The following is a 23,535-nucleotide window of genomic DNA, read 5'->3' as shown; positions in this document are numbered from 1 at the left end:
TGATACAGTTCCAAATTTGCTGATGTAAAAAATAGTATGTACTTAAAGAGCTTCCATAAATTAACTACCTTTACAATTATTCAAATTCAAAATCAAACATTTTTTACCAGTGTACAACACAAATTTAAGGTTCAGGTTTTTTAGAGTTGCTAATCTAAAACAATTCGAATAATATTGGTTGAGCATCTGTAAATTGCTAACTGAAGTCAAGTTTTATTAACCAATTTAAAAACACTGTTCACTTCCTATTTTGTTTCAGCAATGGCAGTTTCCAAAACCAAATTAAAAAAAAAAAAAAAAAGAGAGAGCACAAAAAGATAGAACATTTCCAAGCCCTCCTTCCAAAAAAATTAACAAAAAGGGCAGGGAATCATTTGAGATTGTTAGAAACCAGGATTGTGATGATGATGATGATATTGATTCTGAAGTCATGATCATGAAACATTACCGGATGAGTCCTGCTTTCCTCAGTTGACCCGTTGTGAAGCATTATTATCTTCCTGTTTCTTAATCTCTGAACTTGAACTCTCTGCATCAGTTTTACCATTGGACAAGGCTGTTGAATCACAGTCCTTGTCAGAGATATCTTCGTCTTGTTTCTCAATCTCTGAGCTGTGACTCTCTGCGGCAGGTTTATTACCATTGGAAATGACAGTTGATTCACAGCCGCTAAGTTGTGATTCTGTCTTGTCCGAGCTATCGTCATGTTTCTCAACCTCTGAGCTGTGATTATCTGCAGCAGGTTTAACACCATTGGAGATGGCAGTTGAATCAGAGCCGCTTAGTTGTGATGACTCCTGCACTTCAGACTTGTCTGATATATCTTCGTCCTGTTTCTCAATCTCTGAGCTGTTATTTTCCGCACCAGGTTTATCACCATTGGAGATGGCAGTTGAGTCAGAGCGGCTTGGTGGTGTTGAGCTCCTCGGTTGAGTTGAGACAGGCGAAGATGGGTGATCATACTTACAGTTTGGTCCATACTTGCAGAAACCGTATGCCTTGAAGTTACCACATGCAGGTTGTCCCTAAAACACAGAAAGCAAACGCAGAGTAATTAATTAGTGTGACCAGAAACTCATATAAGAACGTTTGACAAGAGACTTACTGGTCTAGCTGGAAGAAGAACAATATGGTGTGAGAGATTTGGTGGTGACTCTAACATCCTTTCTTTCGGATGACTGTATTTGCAATCATCTCCGTATTTACACGTCCCGGTGTTCATAAAAAACCTACACTCAGCTCTTTCAGAACTTGAGTCAGGCTGAGTTTTCACATTATAAATAGGGTTAGATCCTGCCTGCACCACAGAAAGAGAAACAAGATCTTTCAGATTAAGACATTCTTTTGTTAAAAGTAGAATCTCTATCTATATATTGTTAAGCCTCTACTTGAGCAAGAAGCAAAGATAGTTAAAACTTACCATGTAAGGGGACCAGCCTTGAGGAGGTGCAAACATGAAGGGAATATAGGCCTGAGGGTAAGGAACTTGAGGAGGTGGCATAACTCCATACGTTGCAGGAGGCAAAGACATCATCGTATAAGGAAAGCTAGACATTCCATATGTAGTAGTAGAGTGGCCATTCTGAGGATGAGGATGATGGAATTTGCAGGCAACTCCGAATCTACACATTCCTGTCTGCATGTAATATGGGCATGACTTCTCACCCTGGGAGAGACAAGAAAAAACATATAAAAACAATGCAACTGGTGGTGATAAAAAAATGTAATAATAACCAGACGTGAGTGAGTCTCACCTGTCGCATAGGATAGCCTAGAACATTAAACAGCACCGGTTCAGCACCGTTCCTGTCTTTAGGGTGGTGATATTTGCACGTTGAGCCATACTTACACGCTCCTGTCTTCAAATAATACTGCAGAGAAAATAGCATTCAGAAAAGAGGAATGTATTCGTTACAATGCATTCACTCTAAACTTATTAGATCAATGCAAGATATCACAATGAGATAATGAGTATAATGTAAGCAGGGCACCTCACAGTCTGGCTGACCAATCCTCTCAGGCAGTTCGTCTCTGTGATATGAGACAGCCTGCAAACAAAAATTATTATAAACTGTAAAGCATGGGGACGAGTCTGCTAGACTGAGTTAAGAGTATCTCAAACCTGTGGAACAAGAGAAAGAGGATGATTGTAACGACAGCTGTTTCCATAGCCACACTGCCCAGTTCTCAGAAAGAATTGGCAATCTCTCTCACCGGGACGATCAGGATACGGACTTGGACTTGATTGCTCCATGTTCTCCTCATTAACTTTCATCCTCGTCAAGGTATCTAAAAAACCATAACACAAAAAAAAAAACACAAGACATGAGCATTCATATAAAACCTAATTCAATATATAAAGAACCCACTAGCTAAAAGCTAAACAAGACAATGTCAAACGTTCAGAGACCAATCAGAATCTGAACTCAACGATTTTGAACGTGATCTCCGACAAAACGAATCCAAAAAAAAAAAAGACAGAGACTTTAAACGATCAAAAGAAAAGAAAAAACAAAAATAATTCATATGATCTTCAAACACATTACGGAAAAGAAACCGTTTTTATTGGATCACTGATGAAAAAAAAAAAAAAAAAAAAAAAAGACAGTAACTACCTTCAGTTTTGTCCGAAGATCGAACCGTCTCAGTTGAGTTCTGAGTTTCTGACATGGCTCGTTATAACACAACACAGCAAAGATAAAAAAAAAACTCTTGTTCGTCTCTTATACAGAGTGTATGTTAAGTAGAGGACGATGATCACAATGATCAATAAAAAGGAAAAATCTGTGATTATTAAAATAAGGAAATAGATTTGTTCCTTTTCTCCGATGAATGATCAAACGAAGAAGAAACAAATGTTAAAACTGAAAAAAACGATCTTGTTAATTTTCCTTTTCTTTTCCCAGATTCTGAGATTTTCGTGGGAAAATTTTCGGATCTTCCTTTTATGTTTTTTGCCTTTTTTTCTCTCACAATGTTTCAATGTGAAAACAAGAAAATAAAAATTGGGATTTATAGAAATAAATTAAATAAACAGAGCTGAGTAATGAGTCTTTTGCCCCCTCGTGTACGGGCTAATAAATTCTGCCGGTCCATTGTAAATGACGATCTTACCCCTACGTCTTCATCAGCTCGTTTACGCGTGATTTGATCTTTAATGTCGTGGTTTGATCTCATCCGTTGGATGGAACATTATGGGACCCGTGCTATTCTCCTTTTAACTTTCGGAGCTTAATTGCCAAAACTTCAAATTTTGTTTCTCTAAACAATTTAATCAAATAAAAATAAATTATAAAATTAATAAATTATTACTATACCGTATTTTTCAATTATAAAATTGTGTTTCATTAGTTTTAAAATATCCCCTCTAGTCAATAATATAACATGTATAAAAAGTTTTGTTTGTTCTATTTATAAAATGACACAGTTTTCTATGTAAGATTAAATTTATTTGATATTTATGATTATTTATATTAATACTTTATTATTATTTACATTAATACGTTATGTCAAGATAAATTAAGTTTATTAAAAAGAAATTGTTGCTTTAATGTACAAAAATAAAAAATATGATTAATACATTCTTGAATTATATGTAATGGAACATGGGAAAAGGAGTAGGTAGTGAGTAACACATTATAGCCTTCTAAATCAATTTTCTGATAGCACATAGTTTTAGTATTTTAGCAGTATATTTGATCATTTATGTATCAAATTAATTTAATGTATAAATAAAAAAAAAACACTTGATGTTAAACAAGAAATCTCGTAGCAGTTATATTTTCTTGCATTTATAAGTATTTTTATGATAATTTATTTGTCAGCATATTATTACCACTTATTGTAATATAATTATAGGTTATCTCTATTAGTATTATCTTTCCAAAAAAAAAGATATATTTAGGTTTCTATTTTTCCTCCTTATTAATGAATATTAGCTAGGCGAGTAAGTAAATATGATAATATTGAATTTATTTGTGTAGTTTGTTAAAATTTAATATGCAATCGCACCTAAACTGAAGGCAGTTAATTATTCCCGTATCACACCTCAAATGGCAGTGCTTGTGTGTGGTGGATTCTTTTATTAATTGTATGTCTACTCCCTAATACTGTATACAAATTTCAACTCATGAGCCCTAGAAATATTATATTTGAAGGCAATGGTGTTTGATGGTTTTCATTTTTTTTATTAACTTTGGGTATTCCGAACCTATAGAGAAAAGTAAAATGCATATAAGATTAAGGAAGCTTTTTTAGTAAAAGATTAAGGAAGCTTTATTTAGAAATTTGTGACATATATAAAATAGTTTGGTAGCTAATCTGTGATTTGGAACAGTTTCTTTCAGATGTATGACCCACGCTGAGTACTTCTTTCTTACAGTATTTTGTAGCTGCCTAATGCCCATGTATAATCAACACTTTAATAGTATTCCGTTTAAGTACGATTGTGGTTACAAATACAACCGTACTAAGGTATTAAGTATCATTATGATAATATAACAAGTTATTAAGTATAACCAAATATATAACTAGTTCTGAAAGAATAATCAAACAAAAGAAGTAAAACTTAATGATGTTTTCACTGAGACGTTTTATAGAGTATCGATTATGTCATTTTTCTCTTTCGATCTAATGTGATTTTTATTCTTGGCTATCAATTTTTTTTCCAATATTGGCTAACATTTATACAATGAAATTTCAGAATATAAATATCAAAATATTCGGTTGTAATAAACTTGTTATTTTCCATTTTATATTTAGTTATATTTTTGATTAAATATCCAATTTACTAATCCTTTCCATATAAACAAAATTTGAAACTATTAGTATGGTATAATTGTTTAATATTGTCACTTTCCAACTCAAATAAAATAAGAAAAATATAGTTAATGTTGAATGACATTGTCGGGCGTGGTTTTCCGTTTATCAGGATGGTGGAAACATGTGAACAAATCTTGTCACACTTGTTTCATGAGTAAATATGAGTTAAATTGGTTTCCCACAAAGACTAACACTTGATCGACAACTCTCAAGGTTGGACTTGCACAAAAGTCTACTTCTTATTGAACCAACCAGAAAAAAAATGCGATGCACTCGTCAATGGTATAGGAGCCGAGATTTTCTATGTTATTCTTTACACTCGTCTCTCCTTGTTTTGGGGCAAGTTTCAGTTTTTTCTTTAAAGAAGAAAAAAGGGTAGCAACTAACATAGACGACTAAAAAGGTAACGACGATAGAAAGCAATTGGTAAATTAAATAAATAATGACAACAGTTTGGCAGAATCTATCAAGAAGCTTTTTGCTGTATTCTGTCATTTTTAACTGGTACATAGGACAAGTTTAGACTATAGGTTCAGAATTACACGACAATTATTGTCTTTAAAGTAATTTAATAGCTTCCAATAGGGAAGCTTTAAAAAATACACATGAAACATAAAAAGCAATTCAAGCAGAATGAATACAGACCAAATAGTTATGAAGTGTGATTATTTATAGATAGTTAATATTTCATTGGTTAATAATTCAGACTCTTGTTTTTTTTGTAATTAGACCATGACCAATTTTGATTTTTTAGACAGATGAATGATTAATAAGAAAATATTACATTTTCGAAGGTAAAAAAAATGTTACATTTCTCTTTTCATTATATATACTGGTATTTTAATGATATTAATATAGTTGAAAAGAAACTGCAATTTGAAAGCCATTTGTCAAAAAACAAAAACTACAATAACACATGTTATTACAAAATAAAAAAAGCAAGAATCAGTTTAGTCAAACCGGCTTTAGAAAATATTCGAGGGACAAAACACAGACAAGATTCGTAAATAGTTCGAAGAAAACTAGAAAAACAAACACAGCCTTTATGACAAAGGCAAGGCTGCTTTGACCAAGTTATAGAGGGATAAAACGGTAAAAAGAAGGATTGATTCAAGCACAAGAAATCTCCTGCATCGCAGTTTAGCAGAGCAGGTAGGACCCACATGTCGAAGAAAACGGAGGAAGAGCTGGTCTTGTGACAGCGTCATGATACTACTACCCGTCAAATAGTTCTGATGGCGATTGTCTGTGGTTACCTCTACTTCATACGTGCACGTCGGTTTAAACCGGTTGGACCGCTTAAGGTGATTTTATGCTACGTCAAGTGTTTTCTCACTTTTTCTGGTAGAGAAACACTCACTTTCTTTTGATAAGAAAAAACACTCACTTTCTTTACAAGTACTTATTTTTATTCAAAATAAAAAAAGAAATGTAGCATTTTTACTTGGAAAATGATCTTTACTCAAGTAGTCAAATACATTAAAACCATCTGAAAACCTTAATCCAAGAACAACACCTAAATTAAAAGAGGGATGCTCTAATGCTTTAAACTCTTAAAACATTATTTATTTCAACAGTTGCTTTTAGTGGTGTTACTGATTCATAAATAATATCCTAAGGTAGGTTGGCAAAGTATTAAAAGTATTACAGATTCATAAATAAATAAAAAACAGAAGAACCCATTTTCTTAGATTTTAGGGTCATTAATTAAAAGTATTACAGGTTAGGGTTTTAGAATGATGGTAAGTTGTTACAAAAAAAAAGATTGATGGTAAGTAAAAAATTTAGGCATTATTTATTTTATTTTCAAGTTAACGGTTTAGAATTTGGAGCTAAAATTAATATTATTCTGTTCATTTTTTTTTAAAGTAAACTGAATTTTTGTATATACCCAAAGATTAACACTATATTCATAACTCTAGATAAAAATAAATAAACCGAATTTTAACCCGAAGCCTTGTAAACCGCTGTTTTAAGGAAATCAACAAAAACGGTAAACACTGTGTGTCCTTCAGTAAGCAAGCACACTTGGGCTACGAATAATAGTAATAATCCTACGAGCCTCTTTTGAAAACAAAATCTACGAGAGGGCTCTTCCTTCTCCATACTCCTATTAAGACTGTACGCTAGATGATGACTGCGTATATATGCAAAACGATAAGCTTTCCTCCAAAGAGAGTTCATTAGGCTTGAGACTAGAGAGTAAGCAGAACTACGTCTACTTATATTTATTTATCTACTCAGCAGAAGAACATGTTGCTTTCGACTCTCTCGTGCAAACGTGGAAGCTCCGGGACTTTCTCTTCCGATATATCTTCAAACTTTGTGAACTGCGCAAATTGAGCTGCTGCGAGATGAGCGTATCTAACTGGAGCCACTGAAAACAAACACACAAAGAGAGAGGACACATCGAATATTGAGAAGCAATTCGAAGATAAAAAATAGAAGAGAGTTTGATTAGGAAAGTGTATTACCAATTGAGGTTGCAGTTGTGCTCCGCTGGTTGCTGGACCAATGATAAAAGAAGATCTTAATAATAGTAAAATGGAATCAATAATGCAGATGAGGGAGTAGAGAGACTTACACATAGGAGAGAGAATGGATGAGATTCTGCAACTCATCCGGAGAGAAACCAATCTCATCCAGCAAAACATGATAGTGAGCTGGTCTTGAAGTTCCCTGAGGGATCGCCAAGGTGAAACATAAACATATGCAGCGAGGAGTGAACCTTTTAAAAGGTTAAAAAAGTCTAAAACTTACTATTATCCCTGCATGAGCACACATGTAAAAATCGTAGTTGGTCGGATGTACAATCTTGGTGTCCACAACGGTTCCTGACAAACAGAGGTGTCTTTTTCTATGAAGAAAGAGTTCCGAAACCAAATTTGAAATCGTAGTGACTGATGCAGAAGATAAAAAAAAAAAAGTATCCGCTTTACCTGCAGGAACATTTTCATGACCCTTGGCTTGAAACAACTTCGTGTGGTGTCTTTTCTGAGCCACGATGACAGTGAATTTCGGCACATCGGTTTCACCAAGACGTTGATACGCCTGCATCATGTTCAATAAGCAAACTGTTCAGTATAATACTTTCACTAGACACATATTTGAAAACATAATTTGATAGAAGCCAGAACCGGACAAGGAGCTTTGAAACATGACCTTTATAATCTGATCCACCTCAATGTTCAAGACTTGGTTGAACTGTGATTCACTTACTCCATCCCTAACAAACATGCACATGATTGTGTAAGAACAAAACTTTTGGATACTGGAAGTTAAACGTTGAAGATAAACTAGTATACCTGAATATGATAATCTGCTTAGGCTTTCGTGCGTTGCTTGTCTTGAAAAATTCCACAAACAATTCGCTGTTGGCAACATAGTCATAGAGAAAGAGAAGACACTTAAATATCTTTTGATAACTGGTTGCTTCTTGATTTAACAAAAACAAAACAATAGAGCTGACTAAATAGCATTCACATACTTCATGATACCGTTGTCTCCGTTCACAGGGTCCTCGACTGGTTGGAAGAGCGAATCAATCATCTCCATTTTTGGTGACTGAGTTCTCACAGCTGCCCTGTACCTTGAGATCAAGGGCCAGTTTTTTGAACCAACAACCTTGCAGCACAGATCGAGACATGAAGAAGAGCAATCAAGATCCTAAGAGAACCAGACACAATGGGCAAACAAAGGACAAGGAACGTAAGAATGCAGCAATACCGCTGCTATCGAAGGAACATCTGCACGACCTGGAGACCCATGAGATACATCCATACCCAAGATTAAGGTGGGAATTTTGTTAATCAATGGAATGTTGGAAGAGCACTCCATTCCCAACAGAGAATTTATGCCGCCAAGCTAGATTAAGACAATAAAAGAAGTAAATTTACGGAGAAGACTCCAGCATAGGGTTCTAGCTTAGGTGGTGGTATACCTTAGAATTTATCTTCAGAAGTACATTGGTGAGATATTGGTCATTGATCTTCGTAGGGCAGATGCATTGCGTGTTGATCCCTGCTTCAGTGAGACAAACCTTCTTCCAGGGACCTTTATAATTTGCAAAAACAAGTTTAAACTAGAGAGCTGAAACTTAAAATTCACACAGAAAAGGCGAGATGATACCATAGATATCTGAGTTCTTCCGTTCTGGCAAGACACAGAGAATGAAATGAGGAGGATCGATTGGAAATTTCGACTTCATCTTTGCAATCATTTTCTCTACCCTTTTAACAGCACTCAAGTTTTTAGACTGGGGTTCCTCTTCAACTAGTGCAAAAGGTCGATCAATTTCCTACATGGTTAAACAAACCAAAACTCAGACTCTGTAAATGACCAGATATAGTTCAACACTATTCGAAAATGGAGACAGTATCTGCGGAACCTACAATGCCTTTCCTCATGCCACAGCTTATGAGCTCACGGGAAATGTGACTACTGTCGCATGGAAAAGAAAAGTTGACTACAGCCCAGTTCTTAATAGCCCTTGGTTCTATAAGCATCTGCAAAGCAAGAAACAAGGGGGTAAAATAGAAAAGTTTAACGTGCTAATTCGGGAATAACAAGTTCAATCCAAATCATAAAGAGATAAGAACGCTCTGCCAATCCACAAGTATGTATATATGATGAACGAAAATCTTAGCAGACATCTACCTTCTTGTTAAAGTTCCAGCGTCCGTTGCTAGGTAAAAAATCCTCATTCTTTCCAAACTTCAGCTGTATATATACAAACAAAACAACATGGGTGTAAGAATATTAAACAATTCACTAGAGTGTGCATGGCAGTGCATAACCTTTCTATGCACAAAAAAATCATAAATAGTTTTACCGTTGGGGGATTTAGAACCCGGCCTTCAGCTAGAGTCATTTGTTTTTCAATAGATATGCCGCTTCCGGCTAAAAACGGATCTTTATCATAGCAGTAGGTGTGCATTGCCTGCAATTCATAGCCATTAGCAATGATTTACCATCCAAAATAGATAAAGATAAAAACTAAGCTCACATCATTGAGTGCTTTAATTCTCTCTAGGGGTTTTTGTCTTGACTTTTCAACAAGTAAAGCTCTTTGCCTCACTGACAATGCTTTTGTGTAACGTTGCAGAGATACAAGATTACAGAACTGCAAGAAAACGAATAGAAATTGTCAAATTGAAATATACAAAAAAACAAAACAGAAGTAGTATATAAGACTTGACCAAAATTAAATAAAGGAAAAACTGCTGGAGGTGCATACCTCCAGTGGAAGATAGTTGGGGCGATCTGGCTTGCCGACATCAAGGCATGGCAAGTACGCAGAATAAGTAGGCTCTGTGTAAGTTTGCTTAAAATACTCATACACAGTAATCTCTTTAGTCTGTCCTTCACACTCGCCATCTTTAATTTTCATTGTAAATCTGGAAAACGATGAAGAAAGTCAAACAAAGTCTGAAAAGAGGATACATTTATATACGAAACAGGTCATGGGGAACATACAGCTGCTGATTGCACGGTTTCGCACTTAGACCTATAATTTTGAATTCCATGTTACGGTGTGATGCCTTTACCCTCAGATTTTTAAGCACTTTGCTGGCCTGCCATGGTTCAATGAGAAATAAGAGTTCAAACTAAAAGCAACATGGCATGTTCTCAGTTATTGCATTTTAAAACCAAAACTACCTTAATCCAGTCGATCTGTCTAGGCAACTCAACATTCTGATTGGCTTTCAGAAATTCGATAACTGGACCTGGTTTTAAGATCATAGTCGTTGACACGTCTGCAAACCATTGCAAAACGAAAAAAGTTTGGGGAATTATTGAAACTATTCAATGATAAAGAACAGTTCATGAAACATTGATATGAGAAGGAAGGTAAAAAGAAAAATACCAATGTTAAGCGAGAGTCCTCCATCGGTTGGACGAAAGCTGGAATGGAAACCTCGAATCCCTATTACGCCTCCCCCAACATCAACAGAGTTCACATCGTTAAGGAAAAATGCCTGTCTGACTAACAGGCACCCCCTGCATAGTAAATGGTTCTACAGTAAGAATCTATCATGGTCACAAGATGTAATAACTGCATATATACCAACAAAATGAAGTAAAATTCGTCCATTAGAATGTAGAAAGTATCTTTTTCAATGAAAACATACAATGCACATGCAAACAGATAGGACAATGCACCTTTCAGCTGCTTGCTGTCTCAGTACAATGTCAAGCACTCTAACTGCATCCTGAGTGCTGTTATCTGATGTGTCAACTCCTCTCTGAGTGGCAAGAACACTCCTTAAGGGTATTTTTGCTGAAAAGTGGATTTGGACCCTGTAACTTCTTGGCAGGAAAGAGCGCTTTGATCTCTTGGAAGAACCAGAAGGACTACCACCATCAGAGACGCCACAGTCACTACAATATTAACAAGGCTGGCGGTCTATAAGATCTACCTTGTACACTAAAAATAACGCGAGATAAGAGGTGAGGACTATACCGTTTGGAAAAAGAAGCTTCCAAGATGACTTGAAAGTCAAAGTCGTTCTGTGGGAGAGGACCAACGGTATACAAAGTCTTCTCTCCATCGAAGGCCAACCTTTTACCATCAAGATCAGAAGAGTAAGTCTTGTAAAGTTGGTCAATAAGTTTCCTGCCAATTCCTTTCCCTTGGACATTCTCACCGTCTTCTGTGGTGATACTAACCTGCAAAAGAAAGGCATGGGCTTGTCACACATCTCATACACACACATTCACTGATAACAGAAAAGTGACAGAACAAATCTCACAGTGTACTGGTAGAAAACAACATCCGGCTGTCCAACAGAGACATTGAAGTGATTGGTGCACAACTGTATTCTCCTGCCTGTGCTTCCAACCCCAAGCCTAGCTGTGACCGCATAATCTCGACGGCTCGGTTCTTCTGGCGTTACAGGCATCTTTCTTGGGAAGAATAATCTGCAAGTTAGTAGTATCATAGATAAGCTGCTGCAAGCAAGCAAGCAATGAATATACTATTAACTAAAAATAACTAAACAGAAACAGTCACAGATTGAAACCAACAGACCTGCATTCCCTAGATCTATGATAAAAATTGTTCCTTTTTAAGCTCGGATTCAATACTTTATTTGAGTAAACATTTACACAAGAGATAGTCTCACTCAGTCGATTCAACTGCTGCGGCATGCAAGGTGTGTGTTTCTCAAGGACAAAAGAGTAAAACCCTAGCTCTAAATCAACAACAGCGAGCGAAATTTTGCCTGAGGAGAGAAATCACGAGCGGGAACACGAAACATCTCATCTCTCTCCGGGACAACGGAATCGGTCGGAGAGAAAAGTGGAAATGTCGAGTGTGTACCTTGGAAGAAGAATCAGGAAGGCGGATTCTAGGGTTGAGCACTGTGTGTGTGTGGGGACTATTAGCTCATTTCTTCTGCGCTTCGTCAGCTCTCTCAGGGTTTTTCCCCAGAAAAAGGCAAAACAATGGAGGGAACTGTCTCGCCGCGTGACGGAAAAAAATAAATTAAAATGATACCATTTTTGGGTAATTTAATCTGTCCCAGATAAAAAATTTAGAATTGAGATCAGTAAAAAAGAACCAAACTTGTATTTGACTAATTTGAATTTGAACTGAAAGTAGTTTACAAAAATTTTAAAATTAAAATTTAGGAGTGGGTAAATAAAACTGAATTCGATATTTTTAAGTATATATATGTATCTTTAATTAATATTAGAGATTTTAGGTGGTTTGTTTGTCAAAATTTATAAGTTTTAATGTCATCTAACTTAAACATTTTTTTAGTATACTTATTTAATTAATTTCATTTGTGTTAATAATGTAGTAGTCAATTATTTTGATATAACTTTGATTAGTTAGAGATGTTTTGAAGAATTAAAAATATTTTATATATAATATCATTATTTATACTTTAATATATTTGTTAGATGTAAACATAGTTAAAATTTCCTTATTTTTTATTATTCATATTTGAGAAAATTTCATGTTTACTATTTTCATGGTATCATTGTTCATTTTTATCATCATTAAAAGGACATTTTTATTAAATGACAAAAAACTTTTGTACATTTATTCTCTATATATATAATAAATAATTATTTAAATAAATAAAAAATATTTTTTATGTTTTCGAATTATAATTTTTCATATTCAAACTTTTTATAATAGTTTTTTTGTTTGAATTTTTTTTCAAAATTTCTTTTTGAAAATCGAAAATTATGTTTGAAACTATTTAAAAAATGAAAACTCAAAATCTTTTTAAGTATATGTATTGAAACACTATCGTTTTCGCTATCGAGAGAACTGGATCACTTTTCTTGGCTTATCATTCTTCTTTTATAGGTTTTTGGAGGTGTATCGTACCGCGGTACCGGTGTCCTGATTTTCAGCGTGAATCAAGTGTTTTTATGATGGTCTTTAATGCCTTTGTTTTCTATACGTTTTATTTTGACTCATCGAGCTCGGCATGTGAAACTTTTTCAGTCAGAGGTGGACTTTAACCTTCGTAGACCTATATTGTTCCTTCTTAGGCCTCAACTATACTTGATATGAATTTTATTATGCTTGGATTGGGATCTCAGACCGAGTCTAGAATAGGGTGAAACCCATCTCCAACAATACTCTTTTCTTCTTTTTACTTTTTACCAGCCGAACATCGCATATGCCCGAATGTAAATAAATTGGGGTATCAAAACTCATGACCAAAACTCACTAATGCCCGAAGGTATTATAAAGTGACGTTGTAACACATATTTGCAAGAAGAGTGTAACTCATTCCTTTCCTATATAGTAAGTAATATATACATTATCATTTGGCCAACTTTGGATAAATGCTTTTCGCCACAAATCATGAGAGAAATGTAAAACTATCTATATACCTTAACAACCTATCATTTCCCGGTAAAAAAAAAGAAGAAAAGAATCAAAAGGATCTTAATCCTTGGTGTTGAGTCTGTTGACTTCTATGTAAGGTGCAATTTCCTTCTTGTGTCATCTCCCTGCGAAAATGATCAAAACCAGTGTGAGAAGAAAAGCAAATAAGCCAAACTGATTCCGAAAACAGACCAGATTGTGAGGAAACTCACTGCACGTTGATGGTTAGCAGATCTGCCATGTTTTGGGTTTCTAGAGCCTGATCTCAAGGTTCGTCCATGTAGTCTCTGGATAAAATCTTGCATGTGATTATATATACTGCAGATTCAAAACCATAACAAACACAAAACCAAATGTCAGAAACTTGGATACATAGCGAAGGGTAAATGTCTGTGAGAAACTACTTTACCTAAGCCGATGTCTGTTACAGGCAGCAAAGAAGGCTACAAACCCGTTCAAAATACTCCTGACAGCACGAAAAACCTGAAAAAAAGAAGCCAGACAAACAAATTTAGTAATGGTTGAAGCTGCAAGGATTCAGATTCTCTTTATTGTATTAGGCATTGGTTTACTGACATGAGAAAAAAGGTCGTTCCAGAGTGTACGCCACATGGAGACTTCATATGTCTTCACAGCTGCTTGAGAGTCTGATGCAAGCTGAAGTATGCTGCTCATGTACCGCCATAAATCTCCAAGAACATCGAATATGTACGAGAAGGAAAACGCTAAACCGCTGGCCAATGCAACTATTACACGGAACGGTGCGTATAACACTTCCGATATGATCCAGAATAGAGGCAGCAAAACCGCACTTGCTGTACAATTGTTAAGTAAAGAAAAAGGATCAGAGTTTATGATTATATGCTTAAATAATAAGAATACTAATGCTTTTTTTTACTTACTGATGTTCCAAACTAGTGAGACGATAAACCAAATGGGCAAAAGCACCAACTCCACCACATCACCAACGAGACTACAACAAGACTCGACCACTATCCAAACCACCGAAACCAAGCTCTCCACTGTCTCCGCCAGCGAGTTCCAAACTGGCAAAAGCAAACCAAGAACCTCCAAGAGAGGATTCACCAGAGGCATCACGAGCAAAGACACAAACGACTGCACAGCACGTGCCATCGTCATAGCCCATTTGACAGCTTTCTGAACGTTGTGAAGGAACAACATCGTCCCCAAGTACTTTATCCTTGACACCATGTCCCATGTTTCGACCCAATCAAAGAGCGGCCCGCATAGCCGAGACGCGGTGGCCTTTAGAACGGGGACGTTTTTGTAGAGATCGTAGAAACCGATCACAACGGTGATGATTGAGATGATAACGTATAGTGTTCTGGCGAGAAGGCACATCCAGGGTCGGTAAAGATGGCAGAACCCGGGGTAAGACTGTAGGAACAGGACCCATGAAGGGAGACCAGCTTCAAGCAGAGTGAGCAAGCGTACGTCGGACATTATAACCTCTCTGAATTTGAAGGGCAGATCACGGTCACCGAACCTAACGAGAACTAGAACATCTTTGTACTGAGTTGCTTCAATGGTGTTCTCACCATCAGGCTGGTCGAAGGGGTGGTTATCTTTTCTTTTGGGTGTTTCCTCCATATAGTCAAATTCAACTCCGGTGCTGATTGCCTTTGTTACTCTTCTTCTCTTGTATGGTCCGGTCAGAGGCGGTGTGTGAGGTTCGTTTTCATCATAGTCTGCAGTAGTAGAGTGGTCAACGCCGAAGACACTTCTTGAGCGGCAAGGAGAGTCGTTTTCAACGGAAACATAGTCGCTACAGAGTTTGTCCTCGTCATCATCAACAGGTGAAGCTTTTGAGAAATCAGTTTCAGCGTCGTGAAAAACCTCTCCTGAACGAGTTACAATACGGTGTAAGCTTAACAAAGCATGCAAGAAGCCATTAATGAAAAGGGAATAATAATACCTTTAGTTGTATCAAGATATTCCATCAAGCAAGATCTTTCAGATTTTGATCCAGAGAACCATTGAGACATATTCGTCACAGCTTGGTCGATGCTCTCGAACTCCCACCTCCGCATCAACTTAGCTTCAATAGCGAGAGAAGTGTCTGTCTGAAGATATATATAAAAGTAAGAAACAATAAAAGCAAAACAGTGGAGAATTGCAAGGGAAGTACCTGTAGCTCATTCAAGTAATTGATACCCCTCACATTGTCCCATTCAACTTCGAACACGATGAAACCGTACAAGGTCTTGTGCAGCTGCTTGTTTAGATACAAAGAGCTTTGCAGTTTCTTTGCAGGTATTTTATTCTTCGAGAAAGTTGTCGCGTCGATCAGTGAGAACCATTTCTTGAGTTCCTTCATTTTCTTATTGTTGGCCTGGGAACAGGTCTCTTTCGGGTTCTTCCTCTTCTCCTCCTCATCCTCATGCTTCTGCTTTTTCTTCCCTTCTCGACCTTTCGTGTTTGCAAAAGGGGAGAGTCTGGACTGCAAACAAAGATAGAGGGGTCAGTCAGTTCATCAGGTTTTTCATCTGAAGCGACAATAAGAAAAGGTACTTAGGAAGCAGTTTTTGACAACCTTTGTAACCATTAGTTGCCAGAAGTGAGCAGATCGGGTGCCGGGATTCAACCATGGCCGGTTGTCTACCAATATGTAAATCTTCTTGCTTTTATTGCCCATGAAAATACTGAGATCAGAAAGATATGACTGCAAGTCTCTGAAACCAAAGAAAAAGCCAGATAAGCAGAGAACATCAGGCAAATAAAATGTGACAACCTATGTAACAGACACGTAACTGTTACCAGATTAAGAACTTTTACAAGAAAAAGAAGGCAACACACATTGAGATTCAGAACAAACACACACGCAACCCTGTTGCCTTTCCACAGAGAAGAGAATATCATGAAACTAGACAAGAGAATTGCTAGAACAAAGGTGCTGCTTCAAACTATAATTCACTTCACAGGGAGATGTTTTTAATATTAACACCAAGAATTGATAAAACATCAGAATCAAGAAAGGAATATAAAACCCAGGCATCAGAATTCTACAAGCATTCAATTTAAATATGACCCGAAACAATGCTAATATAAAGGTAAAATTAAAAAAAAAAAGAAAAAAAAAGCAGAACCGGAAACTAGATTGTCCTTATAAACATGTCATATAAGTCCATGTTCATATATATACATGAACTGCAGAGAACCATTGATTGATATCTGAAAGTACCAAACCTTGGACTATCACTGTTTACAATGCAGATCTTTCATACAAATTATCAAGACCAAAAAAAAAAGAACTTGTTTTGTCAGGAAGGACAAGGTTAAACAATAGGTGAAACAAGACTTTATTATATTGTAATTAAAAAGCAAAAGACAGAACAAGGAAACTAAAATAGTCCCATAAGCTGATCAACAGAGCGAAGAGAACTTACCCGATCTGGAGACTCGTCAAGGGGAAAACACATTTTGTTTCTTCACCATTCCCCATCTCAACACGGATGATTGCACTCTAGTCTCTCCAATTAAACCTCAAAATCACTGCAAAAAAAAAAACGAACAAACAAACACAGTTTCAGAGAGTTTCGTCATCATCATCAAACTCCAAAACACATGAATTCTCCAGAGCAATCACGAGAAGAACTAGGCTAATAAGTAATAAGAGAAATTGACCGTAAAAAAAAATTGATTGGAGGTAATAAAGAGAAACATTAAATGTAGGAAGATTTGTCAAACTGTGAATACTTAACAGAAAAGGAAACTCGGAGAAGAAGAGTAAATTATAGCTCAAAAAAATCGAATCAATACCGCCCGGCGGCGAAATTGGACCACACGCGGCGTCAACAGATCAGAGAACAATCTAAACCACTCGCCAACAAAAAAGCTAAGAAAAAAAAAAGGAGAATTTCAAAAATTGAGGGGAGAGAAATTGGGTTTATTACTTGCAAGTTGCAACGGAAGAGGAGATGACAGAGAGAATAATATCTCCAACGAGACAACAACTCAGAGGGAGGGGTAAAACTGTAAATTTGTTAGCCGAGGAAGACGGACGGACAACAGAGGAGCTTGCTTGCTTGCTTGCTGGTGTGTTGTTAGTTTCGGTGCCAGTGGTCGTCGGTTTTTTTTTATCGTCGTCACCGTAGCACGTTGGAGAGACGAGAGACATATAAGCTTATGGGGAAGTTATATAAATAAACGCGTGGTATAAGGTCGCGTGGAGGTTTTTAATTTTTTTATTATTACATTAATGTCCCCTAAAAGGTTTTATTTCTCAGAAAAGATCCAATGGATCTTGTAATTAAAACTATATATGTCAATGTTAAATGAAATCTCAAGAGTTAATGTTGACAAAAAATTTCTCAGAGCTTTCATGAATATTTACTTTAAAATGATACTAGTATCTTCTTTATTTAATGAAAATTTCTTCTTTACTGAAATTTTTAATTTAAACAAAAAAAAAGAAGAAATTTTCTTCTTTACTGAAAAAAGGAAAAAATTAACATATAATTGACGCATGGGAAAAGAAACATTTACTAATTTACTAAGACCATTTTCAATCCATCCATATTTCTATCTATATATTTTTCTCTAAAATAGAGAAATTCTATTATAGAAGTAAAAATGCTCCAATGAATACCTGTATAATAGAGTTCTTCTATTTATAGGGAAAAATATAGAGATATGTTATTTTTACCTTTAAATATAGAGGCAAAAAATAATTTTCTCTATATTTTTCTGTAAAATAGAAAAACTTTATTATAGAGGTATACATTGGAGCATTTTTATTTTTATAATAAAAAATTTTATTTTAGAGAAAAATATAAAGGTGTACATCGAAGATGTTCTAAGTTGGTATTTAAGTGCTTAGGTTTTCTTGAAGAGCGTATCGTCGTGTCATTTAAGTTGTGACATACACGAATATCCATCGCCTCTGGATGGATGAATGGATACATAAATCGCCTGCAGATATTTAATTTGGTTAATTGAACTGCACGCATCTGGGAATAAATAAAATTATATGCCTTGAAACTTGAGAAAATAAATTCTCATTTGTATTTTCAGGAAGAATAGTAGATGCAAAAGCATAATACTGTACTCGCATATACGCTTTGAACAAGATCGTTGAACTACAAGTCTATAATTATTCTCTTGACAAAACATTTTATTTGTCCTTTTATTTAAAATGTGAATAAACGCCAGTAAGACTATTTCCCTTATATTCAAGCAAGTACATATGCTTTTGTAGTTTCTGGGGTTTATGAAAGAATTTCTATCTAATGCTGCACAAGAAATAAAACCAAAAAGGGAAACTAATCTAGTTTGGTTTGGCAAAAGCACGCGTTCTGGGCGCGTGAGAGAGTACAGAAGAGTGTTGGCCCAATACCAAATCAAAACTTGGACGTATGTGATCGATTCGGTTTCGAATACAAAATCGACGGGAAAATGTATGGAGAGTGGACTCGTGGGTGGGGTCCTTGACGCCGCTTTATAATTCTATCTACTAGAAGCTACGTAATAATTGATAAGAAAACAAATGCAAAGTGTTGTTTCTCAATAATCTATAACCTATGTAAATGCCATTATTGCAGAATCACGTTACTTGCATTATTACATTACTAAACAACAAAAATGTCTGTTGTTCATTAGGAATCTTGAGTTCGATCACAATGTTTAACTACTTATTTGATTTCATGTAATAGACATTCAGTAGCTATATCAATCGGACTGATCCAGTCTCTAAAGTTCCGATTCTGAATCGATTATTTTTAAAAGGGCCAAAGGGGTGATCTATATTCATGTGGTTTGGGTTTTGTATTTCTCCTCTATGCGAGTATATACAATTCGTATGCAGGTCCGAAAAGTGTTGGACTGAAAGCTTAAAAAAATCTGCAAAATTTATAAGAAGTTTAAGTTTAAGTTTTTGTCACAAAATAGCATTAATGAGAAAAATGATCAAAAGAAGTTTTATTAAAGAGTAAAAATACATTTATACCGTAGGGTTAACTAATCTAGACTTATGGTTTAGAGTTAAAAGGTGGGATTTTGAGGATAGGATTTCAAATTAAAAAAAATTAAAATTAAAATTTTCAAAATAAAAAGTGGTTATTTTGATCATTTTACTTATTTAAGGTTATTTTTATGAATAATCAAAATTTAATATAAATATGTGTGAAATCTTCAAAATATATATTTTCTCTGTTTCATTTTATTGATGATATTTCATTTAGATTAAGAAAATACAAACTTTTACATATATTACGTAGTTGGTCACGTCAAAAACACCACTCTTTTCCACATAAGAAAATGTGAGAACTTGAGACATTTAGTTATACATACAATTGTAAAACCAAGGTTGAATATAATAAACACTGCTAGATTTTGACCTGCGTTTTGAAAGCACGGATTTTTCTTTGAATTATATACAAAATTTGTGAATTAATATTCTGAAAATGTTGTAAATTATTATGTTACAAAATCATATGATATCAAAAAAGATAATTCATTTAAATTATATAATTTATGAATTAATTTATTTAAGATCTTGTATGTATTTTTTTTTGTTCAAATCTATGTACACTTTTATATAACTCTCTCTTAGGTTTAAAATTTTACCAAACCTGTAAGTTGTTAAAACTTTGATGAAAACACTAATTTGTTATATTTTTGTGATGAAAACATTGACTCATTTAAATAATAGATATCTAATATATAGTTCATTAAAGTCTTGTTATATGAGGTATAACGTTGGTTTATAATAATTTCATACCATCATTCGATACAAACATATTATATAAACATTACTAATAGAACAATGGTTCATACAAAACCTACGTACATATATAAAAGACTATAGATCGACAGTTTAGATTATAATATTTAAAGTTAATAAACAGTAATATGTTTTATTTAAATGTAGGAGATATTTATTTGGTTGCTATAAAATAGGTTGGTTATAAGATTTAGTTATATATAATAGGTTGGACTAAAAAGTGAAAGACTCTAACAACCTTATTTAAGTAGATTTTTTTAAAATGGTTCTGTTTTAATAGTAAAGATTTTTAATCTACTTTTAAGTTTCACCGAAGATTTTCAAATCCATAAAAGACAAAAACACAATCGATATTAAGAACCTCAAGCAAAAGCAACACCGCATGCTTAAACACCACTCTTCTTAACCGAAGGAGGCCATGATAGTCTCCGGTCAAGTTGAGCATTCTCATTGCCATTACCATCTTCTTCGCCTTCAGCTTCATTTTGATCATGGATTTGTCTCCTTGTGGCCTGAACAGCTAAGTCGTCGAAGCTTGAATCTGTTCTCCCTTGAGGTGGAGTCACGCAATCTGAGTCTCTATGTGGCGTTTCGTTACTTCCTGGTGTTGTTGGTAAAGAAGCTGCAGAGTTACCAACTCGAAGGTCTTGAAGAGTCGCGAATGATTCTCTCATCGCAGTCATGGCCTCGAAGAATCTCGTGCATGACGCTAGTGCCACTGGTACCGGACGCAGCATTTCCTGGGGTGAAAATTGTGAAGAGAGTGAGATCATAACATGCAAAACCAAAGCATCAACTGTTTATCAACTTTCCATACAATTGCTAATCTCTTTATCTGTTGATACAGCAAGATAACTAGTAACTACAGAGAAATCTAATTCGATGCCCTGACGATGACAATTGGTCTCTTATACTAAGCAGAATCCTTAGGCGATGTATTACTCTATAAATTATATATAGTTTACACGATAGCATGGCTTAGTGTGACTCAGTACAGAGCTTTCCACTTAAATTATGACCATTGTACAAGACTCTAGTATAACAAATATATGCAACGAAACATGTGGAGTTATGTCTGAAAAGATATAATGGGAAAACCCAAGATGGATGTGAAATAGAATAAAAGCGTACCCCCCAGACGGAAGGAGGTTCTTTGAAGTTTTGGCTCCATTGAAAATCAGACACTGATGCTGTTAAGGCGCCGTAATCACTGGCGGCTTTCATCAGCAACTCTGAAAATTGTTTCTGAAATAACAAAGCAGAACAAAGCTATCAGATACTTGGTCCTCAAAGTAGCAAATACTATCGAATCACACAGGACACACCTGATATTCTGCTTCAACTGGAATACAATCTAGTGAATAAGGTTGTTGGAGACGAGCAATGATGCGATCCTGCCATATAAAGAGCGCAAATGATGAAAAGATAAAGCCGTCTTAGGATTTATCAGGAGCTATTGCAGCCTAAACAGTTTAAGCAAGAATTATAATTTCTCAAGTGTTAAGAACGATAAAGTAGGCAGTGACTCAAAGGGACAAGACTTTAGAGGCAAGCAGAGAAAGTATGTACCTTGTTTTGTATAACATCTTTCAAGATTTGAGTAATCCTTGAAAGAGTCTCGATTTTCTTTTGCATTTCACTCACATGAGTCAAATGTGCCACATTCTTATCATCCTGATATTCGACAACAAAGATATAAGACACAAAGAATTTAACAAAACCTGTTAGATATACAATATTCAGGCAAGCAATCTCCTCAAAGATGGTTTACCTACCTTCCTCCCTTGAAGTTCGACCTGAAAATCAGCAATTTTCCTTTGCACAGCAGATAACTCCCGCAAGACCCTTATCAAATCATCACCCTTTGAAGAGTCCAAGCTTTGTGATTCTTCCTACATTTCGAAATGATTTGAGCACAATGCGCGTTACTACAAAAGCATATTGTTGACTAAATGAATGATCACAAATGTAGCTAGTTCATGACAGCTTCAGAAACATTGAGTGAGTTCTGTAAGAAAATAACAGATCTCAAACCCTTGTTCTCCAAGTCAATCTAACGGCAACATCCAGAGAAGGTACTATCTATCCTCAGCTAATCGAAGTAACATGAAACCTAGTTACGATGCTGATGAGATTTACTGAATCGAAGAGGCGACTGGGAAGTTACCTGCGAGGGAGGAGGGGCGACGGCGTAACCGAGATCGGAGGCGATGGAGAGAGCATCAGAGAAGCCACCGATGCGCCTGATCGGTTTCTTCCCCACCCACGTCGAGTCGCTTCCCATCGACATCTCTCCACAAGCTTTCCGGTGATAAACTTCGATTTCAAATTTTCTTTTTCTTTTCCGGTTGTGGGAAATAAAAATGATTAAAAGCTTTGGTTTCGGTTTATTCGGTTAAATCTGTTCAGTTAATTTGTGTTTTGGTTAATTAGGTTCGTCCAAAACCTCGTTCAAGATTTTAGTTTGGTTTAGATCTTGGTTATTTTGGTATTTTTAATTTATTTTATTGAAAATATATTTTATTTTTTGATTTAAACTTGTTAAAAACTTGGATATTTACAGTTAAATTAAGTTAATTTGGTTAAGAATTGGATAAAAGAAATTCCCGGAAACCAACCTAACCGACAACCAAATCGATAACCACAATATTTAAAAATGTTTTCAATCTAAACCAAATTCAATTCCGGATATGAACCGGAAGCGGACATCTTGTTCAATTCAGTTCGATCCGATATTAATCCCAAGGTTGTAACTTGTAAATATAGTAATTGTTAAGTGTATGATCTAGTTGTCGTTAGGCTTCAATTATAAATTGTAACTAGATTTTGACATTTTTAAAAAAATACGATGCTATTTGTTTAAGTAGTACCAAATCCGAACCAAAAATTGATTAAATATCTGAATTATTTAAAATTTTAGTATTTGAAGAACTGAAACCTAATCCGATCCAAACCGAAGTATTTTGGGTATCCAAAATAGATTTATATATATATATATATTAATTATTTATTGATTTAATATATATATATATATAACATCCATAATATATGATACGTTTAAATTCGTTTAAATATTTGAAAATATATACAAATAATCAAACGTAAATATCTAAAATAA

The 23,535-nt window shown here is 35.2% G+C and overlaps 4 protein-coding genes across 11 annotated transcripts; all 4 read right to left on the bottom strand.

Annotated features, from left to right (window-relative positions):
• Nucleotides 1-193: 193 nt before the first annotated feature.
• On the bottom strand, nt 194-6,462 carry LOC103857463 (zinc finger CCCH domain-containing protein 26). 2 transcript variants are annotated; one of them, XM_033287176.1, is made up of 8 exons: nt 2,616-6,462; nt 2,123-2,289; nt 1,992-2,048; nt 1,755-1,871; nt 1,421-1,666; nt 1,106-1,297; nt 717-1,025; nt 194-605 (listed from the first exon to the last, which is right to left on the bottom strand). In XM_033287176.1, exons 1-8 carry the CDS (start codon nt 2,668-2,670, stop codon nt 468-470), a joined length of 1,281 nt encoding a protein of 426 aa, XP_033143067.1. In that variant the 5' UTR covers nt 2,671-6,462; the 3' UTR covers nt 194-467. The 2 variants fall into 2 exon arrangements, with proteins under 2 accessions (XP_033143067.1, XP_009132897.1); XM_009134649.3 differs by having other exon boundaries at nt 194-1,025.
• Nucleotides 6,463-6,750: 288 nt separating this feature from the next.
• LOC103857461 (protein argonaute 6) lies at nt 6,751-13,263 on the bottom strand. Of its 3 annotated transcripts, none has more exons than XM_009134648.3 (23): nt 11,946-13,263; nt 11,574-11,742; nt 11,285-11,490; nt 10,984-11,202; nt 10,688-10,821; nt 10,480-10,577; nt 10,297-10,394; nt 10,058-10,217; nt 9,827-9,943; nt 9,653-9,760; nt 9,478-9,540; nt 9,213-9,326; nt 8,950-9,118; nt 8,762-8,874; nt 8,548-8,685; nt 8,309-8,445; nt 8,127-8,192; nt 7,984-8,047; nt 7,761-7,872; nt 7,582-7,655; nt 7,406-7,500; nt 7,296-7,327; nt 6,751-7,198 (listed from the first exon to the last, which is right to left on the bottom strand). In XM_009134648.3, exons 2-23 carry the CDS (start codon nt 11,721-11,723, stop codon nt 7,062-7,064), a joined length of 2,604 nt encoding a protein of 867 aa, XP_009132896.1. In that variant the 5' UTR covers nt 11,724-11,742; nt 11,946-13,263; the 3' UTR covers nt 6,751-7,061. The 3 variants fall into 3 exon arrangements, with proteins under 3 accessions (XP_009132896.1, XP_009132895.1, XP_033143065.1); XM_009134647.3 differs by having other exon boundaries at nt 12,143-13,263; XM_033287174.1 differs by having other exon boundaries at nt 11,852-12,092.
• A 291-nt stretch (nt 13,264-13,554) lies between these two features.
• LOC103857460 lies at nt 13,555-18,015 on the bottom strand. 5 transcript variants are annotated; one of them, XM_009134645.3, is made up of 10 exons: nt 17,398-18,015; nt 17,083-17,188; nt 16,230-16,368; nt 15,825-16,136; nt 15,612-15,759; nt 14,578-15,537; nt 14,252-14,490; nt 14,085-14,158; nt 13,888-13,993; nt 13,555-13,800 (listed from the first exon to the last, which is right to left on the bottom strand). In XM_009134645.3, exons 2-10 carry the CDS (start codon nt 17,136-17,138, stop codon nt 13,765-13,767), a joined length of 2,070 nt encoding a protein of 689 aa, XP_009132893.1. In that variant the 5' UTR covers nt 17,139-17,188; nt 17,398-18,015; the 3' UTR covers nt 13,555-13,764. The 5 variants fall into 5 exon arrangements, with proteins under 5 accessions (XP_009132893.1, XP_009132892.1, XP_018513602.1 ...); XM_009134644.3 differs by having other exon boundaries at nt 17,590-18,008; XM_018658086.2 differs by having other exon boundaries at nt 17,456-17,571.
• A 2,623-nt stretch (nt 18,016-20,638) lies between these two features.
• On the bottom strand, nt 20,639-22,793 carry LOC103857459 (AUGMIN subunit 2). Its single transcript, XM_009134643.3, has 6 exons — nt 22,585-22,793; nt 22,193-22,309; nt 21,987-22,091; nt 21,743-21,811; nt 21,549-21,662; nt 20,639-21,157 (listed from the first exon to the last, which is right to left on the bottom strand). The coding sequence occupies exons 1-6, from the start codon at nt 22,705-22,707 to the stop codon at nt 20,804-20,806; spliced, it is 882 nt and encodes a 293-aa protein (XP_009132891.1). The 5' UTR covers nt 22,708-22,793; the 3' UTR covers nt 20,639-20,803.
• Between the last annotated feature and the right edge of the window lie 742 nt (nt 22,794-23,535).

Source organism: Brassica rapa, chromosome A03, assembly GCF_000309985.2.
Source record: "Brassica rapa cultivar Chiifu-401-42 chromosome A03, CAAS_Brap_v3.01, whole genome shotgun sequence".
Lineage (NCBI taxonomy): Eukaryota > Viridiplantae > Streptophyta > Magnoliopsida > Brassicales > Brassicaceae > Brassica > Brassica rapa.
This window is presented reverse-complemented; position numbering and strand designations above follow the sequence as displayed.